The sequence below is a fragment of the Oryx dammah genome, unplaced genomic scaffold (assembly GCF_014754425.2).
Source record: "Oryx dammah isolate SB20612 unplaced genomic scaffold, SCBI_Odam_1.1 HiC_scaffold_26, whole genome shotgun sequence".
Classification (NCBI taxonomy): Eukaryota; Metazoa; Chordata; class Mammalia; order Artiodactyla; family Bovidae; genus Oryx; species Oryx dammah.
In genome coordinates, this window is record NW_024070210.1 from 46602001 (window position 1) to 46628418 (window position 26418).

At 38.2% G+C, this 26418-nt stretch overlaps 1 protein-coding gene across 1 annotated transcript in view; it reads left to right on the plus strand.

Annotated features, from left to right (window-relative positions):
* UNC13C (unc-13 homolog C) overlaps window positions 1-26418 on the plus strand; it is a 692819-nt gene that overhangs the window by 262351 nt on the left and 404050 nt on the right. The window contains exons 6-8 of the mRNA XM_040226553.1: window positions 21881-21959; window positions 22986-22991; window positions 24200-24271. Of these exons, the coding sequence (XP_040082487.1) occupies window positions 21881-21959; window positions 22986-22991; window positions 24200-24271 (157 nt within the window). The remainder of the gene's footprint in view (window positions 1-21880; window positions 21960-22985; window positions 22992-24199; window positions 24272-26418) is intronic.

Below are 26418 nucleotides of genomic sequence, written 5' to 3' on the forward strand. Positions count from 1 at the left end.
TTAAGCAGGAGTTGAAAACCAGAGAAAGTGATGATTCTCCCTGTCCCATCTTCCCTGTGGAACACTGATCTAGGGCCATGGGGATCAGTGCAGAGATGAGTCCTCACTGCTGAGGAAGCCCAGTATGAAGGGTTCCAGCAGTTTTGTTGACCCTGGTGTGTGGGTTCAGCAGGAGGAAAAGGGGGAAGGGTTAGAGGTGATAAAGCACTGAGTCAGAGTAGGAAAAAAAGTATCTTTAAAGTTTCCTTCTCCCTATAAGGAGAACTTGAGAGGAAACTGAAGGACAGAGAGAACAGATTTGTGGATATAGCTTGGGAAAGGGAAAGTTAGGATGAACTGAGAGAGTAGCACTGATGTACACAAAGTTACATGTGTAAAATAGATAGCTTGTGGGAAGCTGTCATATAGCATAGGAAACTCAGCTTAGTGCTCTGTGATGACCAAGATGGCTGGGATGGTGGGGGAGTGGGAGGGAGGCTCAAGAGGGAGGAGATATATACACATACACACATGCGCGCACGTGCACACACACAAACACTCAAAACTGATTCACATTGTTGTATAGCAGAAACTAATGCAACATTGTAAAGCAATTATATTCCAATTAAAAAATTAAAAGAGAGAGACCTAGGAATGAAGTCCCCAGGTCTATGAGTGTCAATATGTGAAAGGTCATGACCCACCAGGGACCTGAGTCCTTGACTCCACCTCTCTCCAGAGACAGCAGTACATTGGCCCTGCACCAAGTCTTGTTTGGGGAGAGCATCTTCCCCTTGTAAGAGCTGCCACTTAGAGCCTTCATAATTGTCTGCGATAAGGCCTGAAGAACACACATGGGTGTTTAACTAGGAGCCAGACACCTCAGTTACAACCGTTTAGAGTACGATTTGGCAGGCAGACCACCCTCCTTTCCAAGTCCTTTTCTCCGAGTGTGAATGTGTTGTAGGACAGAGCAACACAGGGAGAAAATGCACTGTAGCATTCCTTTAAAATTTTGTCAAATCAGTTTAAGTTACCACTGTGTTTCTGAGAATATATGACTGGTGTAAGATAAAACCAGGCATATCTTAAGGACAAATTTTTCTAGCTGAACTATTAAGTTCTAACGTTGAAGAATCAGGGGTATACTTTAATTTTCAATCAAGCATTTGCTGTCATCTAAGTGGTAAAGAATCTGCCTACCAATGAGGATACACGAGTTTGATTCTTGGGTCAGGAAGATCCCCTAGAGAAGGAAATGGCAGCCCACTCCAGTATTCTTGCCTGGAAAATTCCATGGACAGAGGAGTCTGGTGGGCTACAGAACATGGGGTCGCAGAAGAGTTGGACATGACTTAGTGACTAAATAACAAAAACAACAACAAAAGTAACAATATCATGGAACCAATGATATAAAAGTATTAATGCCTAGTAGATTGGATTTATAGTGAATATTCAGTTTTCTAAGAGTACCGTTATTTTTGGCTTCCCTGGAGGCTCACATGGTTAGGAATTTGCCTGCACTGTGAGAGACCTGGATTTGATCCCTGGGTCAGGAAGTTCCCCTAGAAAAGGGAATGGCTACCCACTCCACTATTCTTGCCTGGAGAATTCCATGGACAGAGGAGCCTGGCAGGCTACAGTCCACAGAGTCGCAAAGAGTTGGACACAACTGACTGACTAACACACCATTATTCCTGATGTTAGGCTCTATAGAAAACAAAAAATTACCTTCCTAAAAATATTATCAATAATTATTTTTCTGATTTTTTATTCTGTAATAGTGTCTCACCTTCTCTTTGGGCTCTTTATTTATCACCCTCTTGTTGTGCCTAAATTGATCTTTATAAGGCTCTTACCCCTAATCTTCCAATAACGTTAAGTTCTCATTTATATAAGTAAACGTTATTTTCCATAACAGCAAAGGTTTGCATTTTTTTCTCATTAGGATTATTATAGACTCACTTCCACCTTCGTGAAGCAGTTCAGTGTAGGCTAGCATCCCTCACAGAAAATGGTTAACCACTTGCAATAATAAACTGTCTCTGTTTAGACATTTGAATGTTGATGGTTATTACATCTTGGACCTTGAATCAATACTCACAATATTTAAGGACTCTATCACTTTGTTTCTACTTCCTAAGACAGAGCAGATCAACCCCATAGTTGGGACATAAACCAGGATGAGGTGAAGGAAGTTCCTGTGAGATATGAGTCTGTCTAGACTAGACAGTAAATTGTGTTATTTGTGGCACTTTTCAGTAGGTGTAATATAAAAATGGAAGTCTCCATTGAAGCAGTGGTGCTTCTAATACATATAGTAAAGATAAGGAGTCAACTCTTAGTGTGGTCAATGAAACAACCTGGAAAATTACAGCAGAGTGAAACTGTAAGGCAAGGGCTCTTGGCTTATGAAATTTGCTCTGGCAAGAAAACAATTCATGAATGTCAGAAGTCTATGATATGGTGACCTTCAGTTATGTTTATAACTCCCAGTATAAAGCATTCTGCTGGGGCTGTTAAAATATAACCCACTTCTAATGGAAAATAAAACCCAAGGTACCTGAAGTAGCAAGAATAACTTGAGCCCTAAATAAAAGTTATGACTAAAATTTTGGTTCTCACAATATGTGACTTCTTACTTTCATACAATATAGTAAGCCAGTTTAAAGTAGCAGTGACGCCTTGCTGATGTTGTTGGCGATGATGGGTATCATCAAGAATTAGAAAAGAGAAAGGACAGGAGTGAAGCAGAAAAGAGAGAAGGATTAGGGGAGGGAGAGAAGAGAAGAAGTTACAGAAACAAATATACCCATTGGAATTCTGTGATTAACCAAGTGTTTGAGGAAATGGGGTAATTCATGTAAGTTAATTATCAAGATAACTGAAATGTCCATTAAGGATACCTAAATAATTAATATTTTATTTGAATAATTTATATTAACTATCTAAAAGTATCATGTACTTCTCTGCCTTCTTAAAATAACCAGTACATAATATTTTTCTTTTCTTGAAATGGCTCAGGTCACCATTATGAATATCAACCACTGAAGTGGTTAGTGGATGCAATGTTTAGGAAAACTGACTCTGAAACCAGACTGTCAAGTTCAAAACTCAGCTCTGTGACTGATAATCATGTGATTTTAGAGCAAGATAATTAACATCATTGTATTCCAGTGTGCTAATTTATAAGGATAATAGTAATACTATCTCATAGATTTATTGGATACATTAGATGAGTTAATGTGTGTAAAGCAGCTATAACAGTACCTGGCACATAGTAAGAACCCAAGAAATAATTGCAATTGTTGAACAATAAATGGTTATTTACTCATCCATTCATTCATTCCCACAATATTTATTTATTGAACAACTATGTGCCAGGCATTGTTCAAGGTACATGGAGACAAAACAAGGTCTTGCTTCTTGTGTAGCTTCAATTCTTGTAGGCATGATAATAAAAATCAAACATAAGCAAATAATGTGGAAGATGGTCATAATAACTATGGACATATAAAAATATAAAGCTGGATAAAGGGAATTGAGAGTGCTGAGGTGGAGGTGAATTTTGGCAGGGGAGTAGAAGCAGTTTGCATGTTGCAATATTAAATACAGCAAGGCTAAATAAGTCTCATTGAAGAGATGAGATTTAAACAAAAACATATCCCATGCAGTAAATAGCCCTAAGTTATAATATTTTGAGTTCTTGTATTTGCTTCTCAAGGGCTTCCCACATGGCTCAGTGGTAAAGAACCCACTTGCCAATGTAGGAGACTTGGATTCTGTCCCTGGGTGAGGAATATCTCCTGGAGGAGAAAATGGCAACCCACTCCAGTATTCTTGCCTGGAAAACCCCATGGACAGAGGAACCTGGCAGGCTACCATCCAAGGGGTTGCAAAGAGTCAGATACAACTGAGAACACACACACTCAAGGAAAAAGTAAATTTTTTTTTCTTTTTTTCGTTCTCTACCTGTGTATTATTTTGTGTGCAATGTGTTTATGCCTATCAGTGTTTGTCTACATGGTCAAACAAAAATGGAGCAAGAAGTCTTACTTTGTGTGATTCAAGGTCTCCAACAGAGAAGCAGATGCCTATTTATGCAGAGTGATTCCATGGTTAAAAGGCAAGTCCCCGGACCATGAGAACCTGCCCTCCCCTGCCTCAGGACTCAGGGCTCCAGGGACTCCTGTGCTGAAAGCAAGCATCCCTGGGATACTGCACACCTGTCTTCAACCCTCGTCTTGAACCCACTCTGCCCTTGGCTCACTCCGCTCTAAATGTTTAGCTATATGGAGGTCTAGTTGCTTGAGAAAAGAGGGTTTAAGGGTAAAACTAGAGGTTTAATGGGGTAAAAGTCCTAGAAACCAAAGAGGAAAAAAGGTATTTCCTAGCTCTCTTATTAACTTTGACATTAGAGGAGATTATAGGTCCTTGGGAGTCCTAATTCTATATTCCAGTTATAAACTCTCCTAAATAGTTCCAAGATAAGAGTGAAGAGTCTGTCACATGTAATCAGTACATATTTATTTTATTAAAAGTATAAGTAACTGGTTTTATAACTAGACTAATATTATCAAAAGCAATTCCCTGCTATTTATTAGCTGTATTAATTTTGAACAAATCATTTAACTTCTCTGAACCACAGTTTCATCTTCTATAAAATAAAAATAATAACTCCTACTTGAAAAGTTACTGTATTACAAACACTACTTAAAATGAGTCTAGTGCAAAACCTGCCCTATTGCTGGTATTCAACAAATTGAAGAAATGTTTAATGTCATGCATTAAATAAAGCTGAGCGCTGAAGAATTGATGCTTTTGAATTGTGGTGTTGGAGAAGACTCTTGAGAGTCCCTTGGCTGCAAGCAGATCCAACCAGTCCATCTTAAAAGATCAGTCCTGGGTGTTCATTGGAAGGACTGATGTTGAAGCTGAAACTCCAATATTTTGTCCACCTGATGTGAAGAGCTGACTCATTTGAAAAGACCCTGAAGCTGGGAAAGATTGAGGGCAGGAGGAGAAGGGGATGGCAGAGGATGAGATGGTTGGATGGCATCACCGATTCGTTGGACATGGGCTTGGGTGGACTCTGGGAGTTGCTGATGGACAGGGAGGCCTGGTGTTCTGCAGTTTATGGGGTCACAAAGAGTTGGACACGACTGAGCCACTGAACTGAACTGATATTAAACAAATATTCACTAGATTGCAAATTTTTTTTTTTGGTCTAGCAAAACAAGTGTTAAGTTTTCTAATCAGCAATTTTGTTGAAAGTATTTTTTATCTTGGTTCTTTAAATTGGTTGCTTTGTTGCTAGTTAGATGATTAATGCTTCATCTATGAGCATGATCATGAATGAAGGTTGTGTGACATAAAATATTTGCTTTTATAATAAAATGCAGTGATGTTCCATAATTTTTTTCATGATGACAGATTCAGGCATCTATGATACAAATATTTCCCCCTTCATACTACTTGGTGCAGCTTTATATATTTTGGTTGTATATAAATCAGTGTTTTATAATTACACATATTCATACATAATCACATCTCAACAAGTTTATATTGTCTCTTCACATGTGTGTGTGTGCGCTCATGGTCAGTTGTGTCCGAGTCTTTGCAAACCCATGGACTATAGTCTGCCAGATTTCTCTGTCCGTGGGATTTCCCAGGCAAGAATACTGGAGTGGGTTGCCACTTCCTACTCCAGGGATTGAACCCACATCTCTCAAGTTTCCTGCATTGGCTGGCAGATTCTTTACCAGTGCACTAGCTGGGAAGCGATATATCTCTAAGACTAAGAATAACCTTACTTTAGGTCCTCCATGTCAGGAACTGTGAAGAGCCTGATACTTTACCTTACTTACTAGCTGATGTTAGCCCATCATAATTTCACACTTGCTGGCAGAGGACACAAAACTCCTGGATCAGAGATATGAACATAACTCAAGGCACAGCAGATAGCATGAGCTTCATGTTTGCATCCGTTTCTCTTGTCCCCTAAGCCCACAGGGGCAAAATGGGGACAGACCTAGATGGATGCAAGATACATGGTGGATTTGTGTCAGTTTTGAGCTTAGGAATCCCCAATCTTTTGAAAGAAAAGAAGCCAAATTTTGCCCCAGAGAGAGACATTTTATTTACTATACTGGTCAGCACACAAATCTGTTTTCTACTTCAGAAGAGTGCAATATCTCTCTATATACTCCACAAACTCTGTAAAAGGTTAACTCAGAAGCCAGTGCCTCCACTTCCAGAGTGTACAGAAATGCAAGAAACCCATGAAAAACTGTCTCCCAGCACTCCACAGCACTTAGTAGTCTAGATACACAGTAGGAATTCAATAAATGTTGAAATGAATGAATCTGAGCAGAGAATCATGAAGTCATTGCTAAAATTGACATGACCATTTATTTATGTCCCCTCTGTGCTGATTTCCCTGTCACTTGAGTTTCTGAGGAAGACACTAAGAACTCAAATATTTGTATAAAAATGATGTTTCCCAATACTAAGGGCCCACGTCAATCAAAGATAGAGATGAATGGGAACAAAGAAATTAGTTCAGTTAGTAAATTGTCAAATTAATATTACCAATAAGGAGTTCCTCATTGGTTACATTAACAAGAGTTATAATTAGTGGTATATTTTACAGCTGGCTCACTGCTAAAGGAACAAGGCTCTAATTTGTATTGTTTGCCTATTTTCCTGGTCCAAGTTATCCTACATAGACAGTTTCAAGCTATTAAAGTGACAGTGCTGAATGTGGAGTTGGGGAAAGATGTATACAATCTGGACCAGCTCCATTACACCACTGGTTGTATTGGATAAAATGAAACTAATAGAACCAAATACCCTTTCTCCCAGCTCTCAATTTTTTTTTCCCTCAGTGTTCTCTCTCAATATAAAAAGTGTAATGAAACTTGTAGCTGCTAAGCTGCTAAGTCACTTCAGTCATGTCCGACTCTGCGACCCCATAGACGGCAGCCCACCAGGCTCCCCCGTCCTTGGGATTCTCCAGGCAAGAATACTGGGGTGGGTTGCCATTTCCTTCTCCAATGCATGAAAGTGAGAAGTGAAAGTGAAGTCGCTCAGTCATGTCCAACTCTTAGCAACTCCATGGACTGCAGCCCACCAGGCTCCTCCGTCCATGGGATTTTCCAGGCAAGAGTACTAGAGTAGGGTGCCATTGCCTTCTCCGAATGAAACTTGTAGGGATATATCATATTTTATAAATCTGGTCCTAGTTGTTTTTTCTAGAGAAAATCAAAGGGATTAAGTTTACAAGATAGCCACCTAGCCTGTGAGCAGGACTCAGATAAGAATGCTACTCAGCTTGCATCCTGTATAGTAGTATTTTGATGGGTGCAAAAGTCTGTTTTCCCTGATACATTGCTCTCGGGTTATAAGGTAAGAGTTTATAGTAGACTACTTCTCGCTGACTTAGTCACTTACTCTTAAGACCCACGTATTTTGTATGGGAGTCTAATTGTCAATGTCTCAATTGCATCTTGCATAGGGAGGCAAAATGACCAAGTTGTGATTATAGGAATTAATATATCCTGTGACCAGCTATTGCCTGTTCATTAAAGGATGCTAAGGATACCAGACTTCTAAGGAGAGATATATGTGATGGATGCATAGACAGCCACATATGAATCTAAAGGAAAAATCCAGGTGGATCTCTGTATCATTTTTGTGTTAATGACCATAATAAGAAACATGTCCATTTTCAAGTAACTACACGTAAGCATCACTGGCCAGATGTTTTCCTGTCCAAATCCAGAGACTCACATACAGTAATTGAAAATCAGCTCCAGTATATCAACATATATTGAGAGAAGATCATTGATTATGCACAGTACTTTGGCCACCTCATGCGAAGAATTGACTCATTGGAAAAGACTCTGATGCTGGGAGGGATTGGGGGCAGGAGGAGAAGGGGACAACAGAGGATGAGATGGCTGGATGGCATCACGGACACGATGGACGTGGGTCTGAGTGAGCTCCAGGAGATGGTGATGGACAGGGAGGCCTGGTGTGCTGCGATTCATCAGGTCACAAAGAGTCGGACACGACTGAGTGACTGAAGTGAACAGAAGGTGCTCCTCAAAGGAGTTAGGCAGATTCAATAAGGTCTTACCACTTTCTGCTTCTCCACTCAGCACAGTGAACCCCTCCTCAAATCTATATAGTTTGATTTCCTCCTTCTTCTTTCCATTCTTTTTTTTTTTAATTTATTTATTTATTTTTAATTTTTACTTTACAATTCTGTATTGGTTTTGGCATAGATTAACGCATGTACACCTGTGGTGGATTCATGTCAATCTTTCCATTCTAATTATACCTGTGTTTGTTTGTTTTAAATACTAGTTTCTGTAATACTAGTTTGACAGGCTGCCAGCAGAGTTGATGACACATTAGGTTAAACATAGATGGATTTTTCTTTTCTAAATAGCTGTAATCACCTTTTAGTTGCATGTGTGCTTTTTAAAGTTCCATTTCAATTCCAGTAACTATACATGAAAATGCAAGGTATATCCATCAGGACCAAACAATGCTTACTTTCTATTTAACCTCTGATTGGATTGGGTAGGTGAAATGTTCCTATGATAAGAACAATAAGAGTAAAGTTTTTGATTAGAAAAATAATCATTTGTTTTTCAATTTTCAGAGAAGCATAGTTGCTAGAATAACAATATTTGTTTCAAATCCTGAGGCAGACAAGAGAACTGGGACAGTAGCTTATTTCTAATTACTCCAGATTCTCAGTTTATGTTCATTTGCCTTAAAAGGAATACCTAAAAAATAACTGAAAAGAATCCTTCCAATCACTGATTCTACTGTTTTTGCTTGATAGTATGTGTGAAGGTGATAGCTACTCAGTCATGTCAAACTCTTTGCAATCCCCTGGACTGTAGCCCACCAGGCCCTGATGTCCATGGGGTTTCTTAGGCAAGAATACTGGAGTAGGTTACAATTTCCTCCTCCAGGGGAACTTCCTGACCCAGGCATCAAACCCAGGTCTCCAGCATTACAGGCGTATATATATATATGTGTGTGTGTGTGTGTGTGTGTGTGTGTGTGTGTGCATGTGTGTATATATATATATTTTTTTACCATCTGAGACACCGGAGGAAGTAGAATATGTACCAATACTAATATGTATCAAATCTTAACTAAATATTATAGATGAAAATGAAATTAGTTCTTATTTTTGAGAGGTCTGCAATCTGAGTGAAATCAGATATGATCAAATGATTATTATTATAAGAGCAGTAAATTCAGTACCTTGGTAGCATAGTCAAATGGTTCTTGGCTATTAAAATTGTTAAAGATCACATGAGTTTCTTTAACCCTATAGACTTCTGATTTCTTGTACAACCTTGGGCCATCACTCCTCTGAGTACCTTCATGAGCTGAAGAGGACTTTTCAGCAGATGGATGGATAGGTTAGGGAAGCCACTTCTGAACTTGTTAAGCATAAAGGGATTATGCTTGAAACTTTCTTAGATATGAGAATGTTGCTGAGCCTAATGGTGCCAGGAGTTTTCCACCAATAACATGAGATTATATATCAAGGGAGTCAGAGCACAGACGAAGCTACTGAGGGAGAAAAGTAACAGACTTGGAATCAGTGACCAGGGAAACATTTTTAAAAATAAGTGATTGATACCACAATATTCTATCCCTGCATTTTTGTTTCAGTTGGAATCTCTCCAACACCCACTCCCTGGTTGGCAATTCATTAAACTAGTACTTGTGTGTATGCGTATATTCATGCCCTCAGTCATGTCTGACTCTTTGTGATCCCATAGACTGTTGCCCACCAGGCTTCTCTGGCCATGGGATTTCCCAGGCAGGAATGTCAGAGCAGGTTGCCAATTCTATTCCAGGGGATCTTCTCAACTCATGGATCAAACCGGAGTCTCTTGTGTCTCCTGCATTGGCAGGCAGATTCTTTACCACTGCTCTACCTGGGAAAGCCAAACCAGTACCTGATATATATTTATTGTCTTCCTAAAAGTATATTTTAATCATATTGAAAGGATTCTGTAATATCTCTTAAAATAGTGAGATAACCATGGGATAACATCCCCAGGGCTTGACTCGGTTATGTTTTCTGTGAATGGGGTACTTCCTTAGATACACAGAGCTTGAGTTTTCTTCTTTGTTTTTAGTTTTCCCCTTGGTCTTTCTTGGTATTACCTATCAAAGTTAGACCACTAAATAAGATGTGTCTTTATTCTGAGCTAAACGCTGAGTCATGCTTTGTGTATCTTTTAGCATAGGGTAAACTGTAAAAAGGATTCAAAAACATTGCGAATAAGAGGGAACTTGGGCTGTAAAAGGCAGGCAGCAACCTAATGGCTTAGTTTCTGCCTTCAGGCACTACCAGTTTTCATTAGTGATGGGAGAGAGATTGTTAAAAAAAAAAAAAAAAAGCTAATTTTCCTTATTGATAGGAGACAGATTGTTAAAAATTTCAGGAGATTAAATATGCAGCATATTTCTAAAGAACAGTATGATTAAAAGGAACATGAGGCTATGAGGCTTTAGCTTTGAGAAATGTAGTTCTTTGCTATTGGATATTTGATTGTATTTAATGGCCTTCAAGTAAAGTATATTACAAGAACTTGGTGTTTCATTAACTTACAAATGATTGTACTTTATAAACTATGTATAAGTGAATGTTGAGTCTTTCCAGAGAGATTACTTAGAAAATTAGCTTTAAACCAAAGAACGTTAATACATACAATTTCATATTTACTATAGCTTTGAGCCACAGAAGCCTGGTTTAGGAGTTTAAAACTAACTGAAATTGAAACCCTATGTGGTATGAATTAATTAAATGAACATTATTTTCATATCATAGCAATTGCTTAGTTACAAGTAAGTTTGGGGACTATATATTTTACTTGTTTTCTGTTGTGTAGCATGTGATGTTATGAGTTTAATCTCGGTGCTGCTGCTGCTGCTAAGTCACTTCAGTCGTGTCCGACTCTGTGCGACCCCATAGATGGCAGCCCATCGGGCTCCCCTGTCACTGGTATTCTCCAGGCAAGAACACAGGAGTGGGCTGCCATTTCCTTCTCCAATGCATGAAAGTGAAAAGTGAAAGTAAAGTCGCTCAGTCATATCCGACTCCCTATGACCCCATGGACTGCAGCCTCCCAGGCTCCTCCGTCCATAGGATTTTCCAGGCAAGGATACTGGAGTGGGGTGCCATTGCCTTCTCCGATAATAACTGAGTGGTTATAAATTAATCCCCGACACCTGGCATTGTCCTCATAAGACTAATGTTGAGAAATTTTCAGAAGCTCATTTAACAGCTGCATTTTCGCTTTTCGCTTCTCCATCTCATTATACTAAAACCTAGGACCGTTTGGTTGTTTTGCTATGAAAAATAGTTTTAAAATTGAAACTATAACCTGCAATCCCCTTTACTACCAGAATGGTGAGTCTTTCACATCCCCTTTATGTCTTTAAAAACTTAAAAATGACATTAGCTTTTGAAACATAATGTAAAAATGAATAATGAGGTAGTCGGCACTTCTGAAACCATGTTTCAAAAGAACAGAGATTTGAAAGAAAAAGCCTGCTTTAAAGTGCTAAGGAGCATTGCAGCGTGGCAAGAGGTCAATGCCTAGGAAAGGAGAGAGTAGTTTAGTAGAATACAAAGGCTCTCCTTGACAACGAGACCATTTACTCTTTAAAATATTATAGCAGTTTGAATTGGGAGCTTTACCAGCGTTCACAAAGTGGAATGAAGGGATTGCCAAAGAAAGTGGTAAAAACCACCTCAGTCAAGACCCTTGTTAAGGAATCCAGAATTACTTCAACAGTCTTTCAGACCATCTCTGTCTCCTTGATCCGTCCTCTAATCTATCACAAACCGCACTGCCAGAGCAGTCTTCTTAAAACATTGCTTTCGTCATGGTAGTCTCGTGGCTACATACTCATAGCAAGATGGATATGACAGTTCTGTCCATATAAACTACAGATAAGGAAGTTAGTAATTAGGAAGTCAACAGAAAGAATGCCAGATGTAACAGGGTAAAATTCACAAAAAATTGCGGTGATCCTGATTTAAAGAAAGAAACAAATGAGAGGGGATGTGAAGAAGGAAAAGAGACCGTGACAAATGGAAATGGACAAGGCTTGATACTTCTTGGATATGAGAAGCAAAGAAGACAGAAGGGCATCAGTGATGGTCTGGAGCCCTGAGAATGTCTAGCTTGGTACCACAAGCTGCTTATCCTGAACGAGCATTTACATGTCTTGCAGCTCAGTTTCTGCAGGCCTAAATACAAGAATGATGGAATATTTAATTTCTTAGGTTGTTCAAGTTTTACAACTTGGGTTAGCTGTTATAAAGGACTTTAAGCCTCTGCAATTGAGCAAATGGTGATAGTACAAAAAGCAGAGAAATTAAAAGGAGACATCCAAAAAAATCTGCAGGAAAGATAATTGGTTCTAAAATGGAGTCTTTACGTAAGAGTACTGATAAGTTTGTGGAAATATTCAAGAACATTTAAAAACTATTTATTGGTATCACTGTGCTCCAGAACAAATATGCTCCTTGCCTCCTTTGGTGAGGTTAATTCATATACATGTTTAGTATGAATTAGAGAAAAAGTGAAAGAGCGAAAGCAAAAGTGAGAAAGGACACCATTTAGAAGTGATGGCAATTCAACATGCCAGTGCACTCTCTTATTAACACAGTCCCAGAATGAGTAAGAGTTGGAAGATAAGAATATGCTGTAACTCATAGTTTCATCTTTCTCTGATCTCTCAGTTGAGAACAGTATTGTCCCACTGCACATAATTTTGTGTATTTTTCATACAACCATGGCATCTAAACTCAAACCAACTGCAGTCAACCCTTTGCTATCTGTAGAAGATTGGTTCCAGGGCCCTCACAGTTACCAAAATTTGAAGATGCTCATGTCCTTTATATAAAAAAAGGATTAGTATTTGGGCATAATCTATGTACATCCTGCTGTGTACTTTTAATCACCTCTAGATTACTTACAATAGCAAGCAGAATATAGATTTCCTTCTCCAGAGGATATTCCTGACTCAGGGATTGAACTCGAGTCTCCTGTGTTTCCTTCATTGCAAGCTGATTCTTTACCCACTGAGCCATCTGCTGCTGCTGCTGCTAAGTCACTTCAGTTGTGTCTGACTCAAGGCTCCCAAATACTATTTAGATAGTTGTAAATGCTATGCAGATAGTTGTCAGCACACAGAAAATTCAATTTTCACCTTGGGGAATTTCTGAATTTTTTTTCTAAATATTTTCAATCTGCAGTTGATTGAACTTAGGGATATGGAACCAGTAGATCCCTAGGGTTAGCTCATCTCATTCCCCATCAAGGAACTAATGATCCTGCAAGGTAAAAGGAAATATGGCTGTACCTGTTTTATTGAGATATTGTGTTGGTCTCTAATGTAGCTCCCTCCACTGGGATCATCAGTGGTAGTTTAGAGGACTAGATATGGCTTTCCATAAAAACAACCATCCTACTTTATGCCTACAGTTCACAGAATTCAGGAAATAATGAAGAGTCTGGAATGATTAGTACTAGGGAGAAGCTTTATGCTTTGAATTTTATTTCTAAGTCAGAGCTTAAGTAATTGAGAGGATAAAAGCAGTGTTTTTCAAATTAGAACTAGCAGAAAAAATGAACTTGGTTCGAGCATCTATGAGACCTTTCTCTAACATAAATAACTGGAAGAAGGATCATATATGAGGGTTAAGCAAGGAATAAACCCAGCCAAGACACATGCTCATCCGGGCTGAGGCACTAACCAAAATAAGATCAGAGGAAAGAAGCCTAGACCAAAGCTGAGTCAGAAGAGGAGGTTAATGGTGCTCAGAATACCATACTTGGTGCAATTGCAACTTTGTCATGCTGCCTTTTTCTTTCATTCTTTTAGTAGATAGCTACCCACAAGTGTGTGTCTGCTAGAGACTCTGTTACTAATATGTTCCCTAGTTGGAGGAATGTAGCTTAGCCATAGGGCAGCAGTGGGCCAGCATACATTCAATCAATTTCAATGATCCTATTTAGACAAGTCTATAATCAAATAATTGTTACCAATAATACATAATCTACTTACACATATTTTCTCAATTGGTGCTCACAACAAAGCCACTGTGAAGGTAATTTTTGAGTTTTCTATTTATAATCGAGGTTCATAGAGTTTAAAAAATATTTACTGGTTGAGTCACTAGGCTCTTACCTTCTTTCAGTGACTAAGTCTTTGCCTGCTAACCCACTTTAGTGTGTGGTCCTTAACTTTCCCCCTGGTCCTCAGGCTTCTGTCTCATACTTTCCATGTATTATTTCACAGATAAGAATCTTTCATTCCAAACCAGGACCACGGATAACTTAATATCTCATCTCCCCACTGGCCAGGCTTACTCACTTGACCTTCCATATTTCAGTCTTCTCTGTTACATGCCAGAGTTGGCTATAGGGAAGTAAAGGTTATTAAGTTTTATTTCTCACTTTTTTGAAACCTATATTCTATCAGGGACATCCACATGAACAAACAAAATTCTGTTTTACAGGGACTATGGGGAAAGACTTAGAACAACTGTTCTCAAATATTTTTCAGCCTCAGTTCAACCAAAGAGTAGGATACCATTCTCTCAGTAACAAATATTTAATTTTAACCCATACAGCTGCTGAGAAGTCCATCTGAAAAGCAAGAGTCATGATCCTACCCCTTCTTCATTCCCTTACTCCCAAGTCCCTCCCACTGAGCATCACTGATGTTGAGGTTGCAGTCAAGTGGAGTTGGTAGAGATGGGGAAGATGTGCTTACACCTGCCTTATGGGCTGATGACTGTTACATTCAAGTTTCATTTGAGAGGTCAGTCAGTGTTAGCTTATGCCACTGAGTGAGGAGACCAGTACCAGTAGAGGAAATAACAGAGTAAAATTAGACAAGCAGGGAATTGTGTAATGTCTCCAAGGATCTATAAGGAGTTCAAGATGACTAGAACAAGGAAGTATTGGAGAAGGCAATGGCACCCCACTCCAATACTCTTGCCTGGAAAATCCCATGGACGGAGGAGCCTGGTAGGCTGCAGTCCATGGGGTCATGACGAGTCGGACATGACTGACCGACTTCACTTTCACTTTTCACTTTCATGCATTGGAAAAGGAAATGGCAACCCACTCCTGTGTTCTTGCCTGGAGAATCCCAGGGACAGGGAAGCCTGGTGGGCTGCCATCTATGGGGTTGCACAGAGTCAGACACGACTGAAGCAACTTAGCAGCAGCAGAACAAGGAAGTATAGGGAGAAGTCCAAAAAGATGAGACTGGAGGAGAAATCATACCTTACTGAATTCTGGTATCTTGTGGGCACTGAGGCATATTGAGTGTAAAAGATGACATTTTCAAGTTTGTGTTCTAGAAAATCACTCTGTTAATGATATTTAAAAACAAAAAAATTGGTAAGAGATTAGTTAAGATAGTAAAGCCTGGGCTAGGGACCATCAATGGGAAAGTTCAGGAGAGAGGCAACTGTGCATTTTTTTATACTTTTATACTTTAGAACAAATGGAGATGCATGTTAATAGTTGATGGTGTTTCAAAAACATTGGTAGCCAAGCAGAAGTTGTAAGAGATTATAAGCCTGAGTGCTTGTTAAACTTAGTTAAAAATTGCCCTGGGAAAGCAAAGTCATTTTATTCTTATTGCTAGTGATATGGCTGGACAGTTGCTCCAGTTTAGAAACATAAGAATGATTTGAGGAAGGATCACACAAGAAATAGTAATGAAGCACAGTTATTCATAATACCCAATCACTGTTGCTCTTGATGGCTTCAGTTCAGTTCAGTCCCTCAGTTGTGTCTGACTCTTTACGACCCCATGAACTGCAGCACCCCAGGCCTCCCTGTCCATCACCAATTCCCAAAGTTTACCCAAACTCATGTCCATCGAGTCGGTGATGCCATCCAACCATCTCTTCCTCTGTCGTCCCCTTGTCCTCCCACCCTCAATCTTTCCCAGCATTAGGGTCTTTTCAAATGAATCAGCTCTTCTCACCTGGTGGCCAAAGTTGATGGCTTAAAGGACAATAATTTGGAAAAAGCTCCAGACAATGACAGTTCTGAGTTGAAGAGTAATTCTGAAAAGCTGGATTCTGAATAATAATTTGTTTTGTCTATATTTTCCTTTTCATATGTAAGAAAAATATATATGACATATGACAGAAATCTATGCCACAGAGTCACTTAAAGAGGGCCCTTCAATAAGTATAAAATTTAAATTCTAATTTCAAGGAGAGCATGGTGTCAGAGATTAATTTGATTTTTCCCCAATGGTATAGAAAATAACATTTCATCTTATGACAGATAATATCTTAGTTTTGATGAGATAAAGAATCAATAAATCTTTAGGAATTTCTAATTAATTGCCTATGGGGAGTGAGTCGTCAACTACACAAATACTCATTCATTGTTGACAATAATGGAAATCTTTTACAGAAAATGAAGAAAAGGAAAGAAAATATCCTCAATGACATATCCTAATATGCTGCAGGTGAATAAAGTGTATCATAGTCATCAAGAAAAGTGTTAAAATGGGTCTAAAATACATCACATTAATCAGAAAAAGCAATATTGGTCATTGTATGTTTATCATTAAGTAAGGTAATAAATGCAAAGAGTTGTTTTTTAAAGTCTGAAAGGGTGTACAGCTGTACTAGAGGAGAGGGAGTTAAAATGATTTAGTTAAACTTTTACATTGCTTTAATATTCCATAATGCTAAAAAAGATTGATTATATAACCCTGCCCAATAATTGCCTTGGAAACATAGACATAAACAGAAGTATTATGTTTTTTTTCAGGCTTATAGTCTTCAATTAATTTAACAACTCCTTTGGATATAAGCAGAGTCTACCAATTTTCTGATTTCTAATGGAAATCAGCAAGTCTCCAAATATTACCAATTAAGCATCAAGCTTCCACATGCGGAAATAGCACATCTTTGACCCATAATCAGGAAGCGCTACTTTCAGGAACCTGCCTATAGTTTTCATGCATTACTCCTCTTGTGTCTTCTCAGAGGTCTTTTTCAATCTGAATAGACTCAGTATGTTATCAGGTCAATTTTGGAGTGAAAATAACTGCTATGTATTTAGTAAAATCAGCTTTACCCCTCCTACCTGTGTGTCAGAGTTCTTGAAATGACTGAATACCATATATATCTTTTAGAAAATTTGTATTATTTTTTTTTGTAATGAAATAATTAACTAACCTGACTCAAGATATGTAGCCATACATTTTTATACACAGATTTTATTAAACTCAGTAAACTCCTTTTAGTATAATTAGGTGAAGAAGTAAGAAATAAAACCATGAAAAATATGAAAACTTTTTAAGAGAACAAATGTTGAATTAGAATACATCTCACTTAGTTTAGCCTATAAAATTATATCCATTGTCAATTATATGTGGTCATTGACGTTCCAGACATTTCTGTGGATCTCCTGATGCCTTTGCCTCATTTGTAATGCCTGTAGTCTAAAGACTCCTTTTTCATCAGGGGAACACTTGAATAGCTGGAGAGGAACCACTTGGGGAGGGTTGGGACTATTTTATACAGTGATACAGGGCTTCTGTACTGAAGATAATAGCCTTTGAATACATTTTTTAAATTCAAATACTAGAAGCACCTCTAAATCAACTGGGACAGGCCTCTGAAATCTACAAAATATATACATTATATATATGTTATTAATATTAATATACATTATATTATGTATTATATAATATAATATATCAATATAGTTATATATATATTTATATATACGTTATTAAGAACATGATGTTCAAGGCAAGACACTCCCACAATGGATATCAAGCTCTACCAGGTATTTCTAGGCCTGGGGAAGTTGCTATCCTTAAGATTTAATAAGGGTAAAATGGGATTAATGGGAAGCCTCAACTCAGATTGTTGTAAATGTGGAATTGTGTAATCATAAAAGCAGTAGAGTATGATAGTGCTAACTCTGACTTGGATCATGATCTTTGGGATGATTCTGAACTATTCTGTGCCTTCATTTCTTCATCTATAAAATGGGAGAAATAATTGTACCTATTCCTCAGTGGATTTTTTTGAGAATAAAGTGACATAATACTTGTAAAGATTGAATTTGATGATTAGTATTATATCTGGCTCCTGGTAAGCACATTTAAATGTCAGCTAGAATTAGCTAGTTTGCTGGCTACATTAGAGACAGCATAATTCAATCAGCTATTACAGAAAGGGGTGAAATCAAACAGCTCTTCCCTAAAATTAGATTTCCCTTCAGAATTACCTGCCTGCTGTTGCCCCTGTCGATGACTGTCTCTGACCTCCTCCTCATCCAGCCTAACTAGTTTCTTCTGGATTTTAACTGATATGCATGAGCCTGACCTCTTGCCAAAAAGTCAATTATTTCCTTACCTACTGTGTTCTTTCCATGAGTCACCTTTTTTTGGTTGTTGTTATTTAATCACTCCCAGACCTCTCCTCTTTAGGAAGCCTCTCAGTAACTCTTACACAAATAATAGACATTTGTATAGCACTTTGCAGTATTTACCAAGCACTTCTCTATTCAAAAAGTGAGGCTATTAGGGCAGGATCTTTTTTTTAAGTTTGAAATAAAAGCTTAATTATTCCTTGATGGATAAGCTCTTTAATGTATATGTTTATCCAAACTTCTTAGAGTAATGGTAAAAATGTAAAATAAGAAAACACAACCTGATGAAGAACACTTTAGGCGCTACCTATGAAGCTTAAGAAAATATATTTTACTGCATTGCATTTTTAAAAATTATAAAATATAGGTTTAATTAAATTAAATAACAATCTCAGATGAGACAGAGATGAATTCTGGTTCCATGTGTTCTAACTTTGGCTCAAGTTTGGCCTCATTCCTTGTGTATCTCTCTTCTGATGAGACAAGCATAAGGGTGAAGTGTGATTCAAGAACATATATGTGCATTATTTATTCCTGAATTTGTGAATATATACAGTTATTCCAAATTCTAGATGGGCTTTGGAATTTAAGTTCCATGAGAAGGAAAACACAAAGAAAATAAATAATCTGTTATTGATAGGAACACTTTGCAGTTTATAAATCACTTTCTCAACCATTATCACAATTGGATATGTTTCTCTACAAAGTTATTAAAGTCACATTATTTAGGACTCAAAACATTTCAAAACACTTGGAGGCAGTGAGTTAGTGTGATTGCTATGTAATGTGGTGGAAAGACATTTATTGATGAACATTTTCTGCCATTATTATTCTGTTCACAGAGGAGTGAAAGTAGAAACTGCAAGGGATCAGAGTCTTAGGAGCAAATGAAACTGGAAAGACGCTTCGGAAACCTACTTACATAATCCTTTCCCATCCATTTATTGATTTGCACAGATATTGAGTGTTTGAGATGTCTGTGTGGTGAGAGAGGTTCAAGCATGAACAAGTAGGGAGAGAAGAATATGGAAAGGACAGGAGGGAAGCAGGATGTCACACTGAGATACCAGTGACAGTGAAGTCGCTCAGTCGTGTCCTACTCTTTGCAACCCGTGGACTGTAGCCCACCAAGCTCCTCCGTCCATGGGATTCTCCAGGCAAGAATACTGGAGTGGGTTGCCATTTCCTTCTCCAGGGGATCTTCCCACCCAGGGGTCGAACCCAGGTCTCCCACATCTCAGGCAGACGCTTTAACCTCTGCACCACCAGGGAAGCCAGTCTTTCTGAAGATGAGTGTTGAGAAGAAAAAAAAAAAATACTGCCCTTCTGTACTCTGCAGTTTCTTGGAGTTCATGAGAGAATGTTGCCAATGCATCTTTTGTGATCTCAATTCTTGCTCTTTGTCACTATGACTATCACAGCCCTTGACCTAGAGAGTGTCTTATGTACTCAGTCTTGTCTGACTCTTTGTGAACCCATGGACTGTAGCCGCCAGGCTCCTCTGTCCATGGGGATATTCCAGGAGAGAATACTGGAGTGGGTTGCCATGCCCTCCTCCAGGGGATCTTCCCAATCCAGGGATCGAACCCAGGTCTCCCGCGTGGCAGGCAGATTCATTTCTGCTGAGCCACCAATCAGCTGCTCTAGAGTGTCAGACAACAGAAGCTGTATTAACTCCCTTTTTTCACAGGTTCAGTGGTGGACTGCTTAACTGTTAAATGTCATGTCCGGCTACCACACCCTGTCTCCCCTCCCATCTTTTATTCTTTCCCATTCTTTCTTTCCTCTTCCTTAGTCTCTGCCCCATAATTACTCTTGTCCTGTATTCTGTGACCTATAGGTAACTTTAATTTCAAGTGCATGACCTTAAGTATACTCTGTTCATCACTGACAGTAACACAACCATGTGCAATGGTTTTAATATTTCACATGTATTACTGGACTTGGTCCTTATTTTCAAACATGTAAGTTATGGCATTATTACTGTTTATTACTGTCTTCATTAATATTTTGCTCTGACTACTATTTTATATGAGTTGGATGATGGATTTTTGTAAATTGTCCAAGATCACCAAATTGGAAGTATTAGAGTGCAGACTGTTGGCTACTAAGAGATGCAATAAGACAAAGGTTCGCCTTTGTTAAATTAAGCAGTAGGAATGAAAAGACAATCTTTGTGTCAGTGAAAACTGAATATTAAAATGCTGATAACCTTTAATTGACTGTTGCAGCCTGTTTCAATGGCGGAGCTGCCCAGCTAAAACATTGTGCCCGCATTGTGATATTTTTGGTGCAAAAGCTGGCTCTCAGCTAGAGGTTAGCAGGAGTTGTGCAGTTCAAGTGAGCAGAAGGGGATAATGATGTTAGCACCTTTTTGATTGTATAAAAAGACTGGCTTCGATGCAAGAAAAATCAAATTCAATGTATTAAATTTATTGTAATAAATAATATATTTAAAATTATTTTAAATTGCAGATATAACACATGCTTATTATAAAAATGTTGAACATTACTAAATTTATAACATAGGGAGTCTTCTCTCTTTCTCTCATCCAATTTTATTCCACGGAGGTAATTATGGTTATCAATTTGGTGAATATATTTCTAGACATTTTCTATGCGTATATAAGCACCCATGCATATGAGGGTCAGTAGGAAACTTAATAATATGGAAATGTGCTTTCTTAACATACTATATATTTTTATATATGCACATGGGTATTTAACTTATTTACTTTAATGATTGCATCACTTCCACTGTGTAATATTCTATAATTCACTCAATCAGTATACTGTTACTGAATATTTAGGTTACCTAGCTTTTGTTGTTAGTAGAAAAAGTTGCAGTGAACATGTTTATACAACATTTAATCTTGTGCATTTATCTTTGGATAATTCAGATAAGTGGAAATTATGGTACTGGGATAATCTCTAGTATTTTAAATATGTTGGTAAATTCTTAAGATGCTGCTTGGAGTTCAATCTGTGAAGACACAATGTACACACACACAAAAATAGTATTTTTACAATAAAAGTTTTGTTTTTTTTTATCATTGCAGACAGGTGAAACTTTTACCAAAACTGGTTTGAATCTGTTTCTTCCTCTAGGTGCAAAGTTCCATATACCTAATGATTTTAATTATCCTCTCTGTGGTACAATAAAACAATGTGTCAAACCAGACCATATATAATTCTACAAAATATGAAACTATCTAAGATGTAGAGTGATCACTATGTGTGATAGTTGGTCTCTTATTTGGGGGCAAGGTCCTTGAGTCTTGGATATTTGCTGCTATCTTAACCACTATGGCAATCCTTTAACCTTTCTTTCACAGACTTTTTTACTACAGATAGTGGAATTTTTTTTAATAGGAACTCTATTCCCCATTGAAATCATTCCTTTCCCCCTCTTTCAGAGCCGGTCGGGGACTTTATGGTATTGACAGTATGCCAGATCTCCGCAGAAAGAAAACTCTGCCTATTGTACGAGATGTGGTGAGTCGCTCCTGTTTAATTCATTTTGACTGCATGTGTTGTCTTTATTAGATGTCATATTGTCCTTCTCATTAAATGCCTAGCCTGTAAATATTTCATAGCATAAAACACAGAAGAAGCTGGATGCTAGCAGCATTAGGCTTATTTTCTCTTTAAAGTCGATTAGATGGAGGAAATAGCTCTAACCTTTTGACAGCTTTTGATATTAGGTGAAATTACAGATTGAGTTAAAATAGTGCTATAATTGAGCAAAAAGGAAGTCATAAAACATGCCAAGTGGTCTTCTACAATTGGGCTTTGATGTGCTCAATTTTATAAATGACCATGAGTTTAATTTGCAGTGGAAGGCTGGATTTGAAGTCTTCACCTTAACCCTATAATCTTTAACATTTTATAAAGCAAGCTGACAATGTTAGTCAGTTCTTTATTCTTTTGTATTAAGATCACATCTAACCAAATTAATAAGCTGTTTCACTCTCTAAAGAAAACCATAGCTTCCAGGTCATTAAAGTCTATATTAGCCCTGAATATAACTCTGAATAACAAACTCTCCTATAAGGAAATATGCTAGAGACTGCTGAGAAATGAAAAGAATTAATAATAGTCTGTATTAAAGTCTAAAAAATAGTCCATCAACAGGAAAAAGAAATGTTTTCTATCATTCACAATGTTTTCCTGTTTTGGAGCCATATTCTTAATGGTTTATTGCATGAAAATATATTTCCCCCAGAGAAACTGAAGTTTCCCTTTTACAACAATGTACACAGATTCTTGATACTGGCAATTTTAAATTTTGCTGTGAAAACCTTTATCTGAAGGTCATCACTTTAGCTTTAAATTAGAAAAGACAAAGTCTTTCCTGGAAAAATCTTATGCTGGAAAGCATGATATGTCTGTACAGTTATCTCAGATTCCTGCTGTTGTACTGTGACATCATTTTTTAGCATTAGGCTTATTTAACTTTATTATGTTCTTTTCTCATATGTCTATTTATATTTTATTTTCTCTCTCACTTGGACTCTTCAGGCCATGGTAAGTGATTTTAAATTTATTTAATATTTGGCAGTCTTCTCAAATACTGCTCTTATTCATGCAATCCAAGAGAACATGGTGGGGAAATAAAAAGACAGAAACATATAAGAATAAGAAGTTTGGTTCTATAAGAATTTAACATCTCCATTCTGAAAGATAGAACAACTTATATAAATAGCAAGTGCAAATATGGACTAAAATAGACTAAAAATATAATTTGAGGGACAGTAGTTGTCAGAGATAAAAGACTATCTTTGGAGATAAGTGCCCTATAAGTTTACATGGTAGGGATAGAGACGGAAAGTCACCTCCCCACTTAGGACTATACTGAACTTAACTAGGCACAGTGTCTTTGTGGCTGCAAGTAGATATATTTCTGACCAGATGAATTATTCCACTGTGACTTCCCTTTGTTCCTAATGGCGGAGAATAGTTAATATTCCCATGTAGAACTGATTTCCACAGTTCTCTATAGTACCATTGAGTACATTAACCTTATATCGTGTGTGTTTCTAGTGGGAGCCGTATAATGGTTCTATTTTACAGGGGAAACTAAAGGAATGTAACTATTACTTAAAATCACCTAAGTTACCAGCATTGAGTGGTAACAAGAGAACAAATCTGGGAATGATGATTCTCACTTGATAAAATGCATACTTGGTAAGAAAATACACTGGCTAGATATGGAAGCATATTCCAGGAAACTGTAGACAACTCAAGAATCACCCAATACCTGTTGTGATTCAGGGCTAAGCATATTCCAGGAAACTATAGACAACTCAAGAATCACTTAATACTTGTTGTGATTCAGGGCTATCAGAAAGGTGAGCTGGCTCTGTATCAGTGGTCCTGTTTTATGAAGGCATATGATTATGGTCATCTTGGAGAAAAACAATGTTTTAAAAGTCTCATGCTAGCCTAGAAACCTTGGGTTACAGAGTCTTTCTTACTGGGCCTCAGTTTTATCATCTGTAAACTGTAGGGTCTAGGTTTAATGATCTAAAAGGGACGTTTTTAGCTTTAATGTCCTGTGATTCCACATTCTAGATGAATTGGCTGACTACTGAATATAGTAGGTCCCTGTTACCTAAAGTCTGAACAGTGATAGTCTATACTCTTACATTTTCATCTTCTGCTGAGTAATAGGTAAATAACAGTCACCTCATGTATTGGTAACATGATTGTTTTTTTTGTTTTAATTTTTTAAGACCCTGGCTGCCCGGAAATCTGGACTCTCCCTGGCTATGGTGATTAGGACATCTTTAAACAATGAGGAATTGGTAGGTGCAGAGTCAGCTACTAACTATGCATTGATCATAGTCTGGGGAAAAGCATTCTGCTTGGGCCGCTTGTTGGTTATGTTTATTCAAAAGTTCTAGGAATAACTGGGAACATGCAGAAAGTCTCACCCTGAACAAATTTCCTTAAAGCCTCAGCTGCACTATCATACAAATTATCCTGTGTTGCTCAAATATTCATGTACCTTCCCATCTTTACAAATGCTATTTCGTCCAAACACACTTTGCTTGTTATAATCCACCTGAAAATTCCTGCTAAATTTCTACATAGTCTACATGTTGCCTCATTTTTGAGGCTTTCCCAAACACCTCCCTCCCCTTTTGGCTCAATTATTTGTTTCTTCCTCTGGGCCTTCCTAGCATTTAATCACAAACTCCAGAGGATGGTATGGTCAAGAGTGAAGGCTGCTTGGGGTGAATCCCATTTGGACTGCTAAATTAGCTTATTATATCTGGCAAGTTATGTAACTTCTCTGGGCCTGAGTTCTCTCATATGTATAGTGATGTGATAATACAGTAGATGAAGGGAGTGGATAAGTGTTTAACATGCTTGTTCAGCCTAGGGTACAGTATACAATAAATATGAGCTGGTGCTTTTATTATTTTTCTTAGTACAATTTGATTATTTTACATAAACTTTCCCTTTTGACTCCATGAGGGTAAGAACTACATCTTGTTTGATGTCCTTGTAAATGTTTTCATCCCTATTGCTTAGTACCTAGTCTGGCATGAGATAGATGCTCTGTCAATTCCTTATTGAATGACAGAACCAACATGATTAGAAGATAGAAATAGATTGCAAATATCTAGATCAGGGATTCTTGAATTTGGCTCATTAGAATTGCCTGTAGGGGTGTGTGTGTGTGTGTTTATGTGTATGTGTGTATTGCTCAGTCGTATCCTACTGTATGCAACCCCTGGACTGTAGCCTGCCAGGCTTCTCTGTCCATGGAATTCTCCAGGCAAGAATACTGGAGTGGATTGTGATTTCCTTCTCCAGGGGATCTTCCCGACCCAGAGATCAAACTCAGGTTTCTCCTACACTGCAGGCAGATTCTTTACCATCTGAGCTATCTAGAATCGCCTAGAGGAGCTTTCAAACCCTGATGCCTGGGTCTCACAATCATGAATGATTTAACTGGCTTCAAGTGTAACATGGATCAGTTCAGTTCAGTTGCTCAGTTGTGTCCGACTCTTTGTGACCCCATGAATCACAACACGCCAGGCCTCCCTGTCCATCACCATCTCCCGGAGTTCACTCAAACTCATGTCCATCGAGTCGGTGATGCCATCCAGCCATCTCATCCTCTGTCGTCCCCTTCTCCTCCTGCTCCCAATCCTTCCCAGCATCAGAGTCTTTTCCAATGAGTCAACATTTTGCATGAGGTGGCCAAAGTACTGGAGTTTCAGCTTTAGCATCATTCCTTCTAAAGAACACCCAGGACTGACCTCCCCCAGAATGGACTAGTTGGATCTCCTTGCAGTCCAAGGGACTCCCAAGAGTCTTCTCCAACACCGCAGTTCAAAAGCATCAATTCTTCGGTGCTCAGCTTTCTTCACAGTCCAACTCATGCATCCATACATGAGCACTGGAAAAACCATAGCCTTGACTAGAAGGACCTTTGTTGGCAAAGTAATGTCTCTGCTTTTCAATATGCTATCTAGGTTGGTCATAACTTTTCTTCCAAGGAGTAAGCGTCTTTTAATTTCATGGCTGCAGTCACCATCTGGAGTGATTTTGGAGCTCCCAAAAATAAAGTCAGCCACTGTTTCCACTGTTTTGCCATCTATTTCCCATAAAGTGATGGGACCAGATGCCATGATCTTCGTTTTCTGAATGTTGAGCCTGTAAGCCAACTTTTTCACTCTCCTCTTTCACTTTCATCAAGAGACTTTTTAGTTCCTCTTCACTTTCTGCCATAAGGGTGGTGTCATCTGCATATCTGAGGTTATTAGTATTTCTCCCGGCAATCTTGATTTCAGCTTGTGTTTCTTCTAGCCCAGCATTTCTCATGATGTACTCTGCATATAAGTTAAATAATCAGGATGACAGTATACAGCCTTGACGTACTCCTTTTCCTATTTGGAACCAATCTGTTGTTCCATGTCCAGTTCTAACTGTTGCTTCC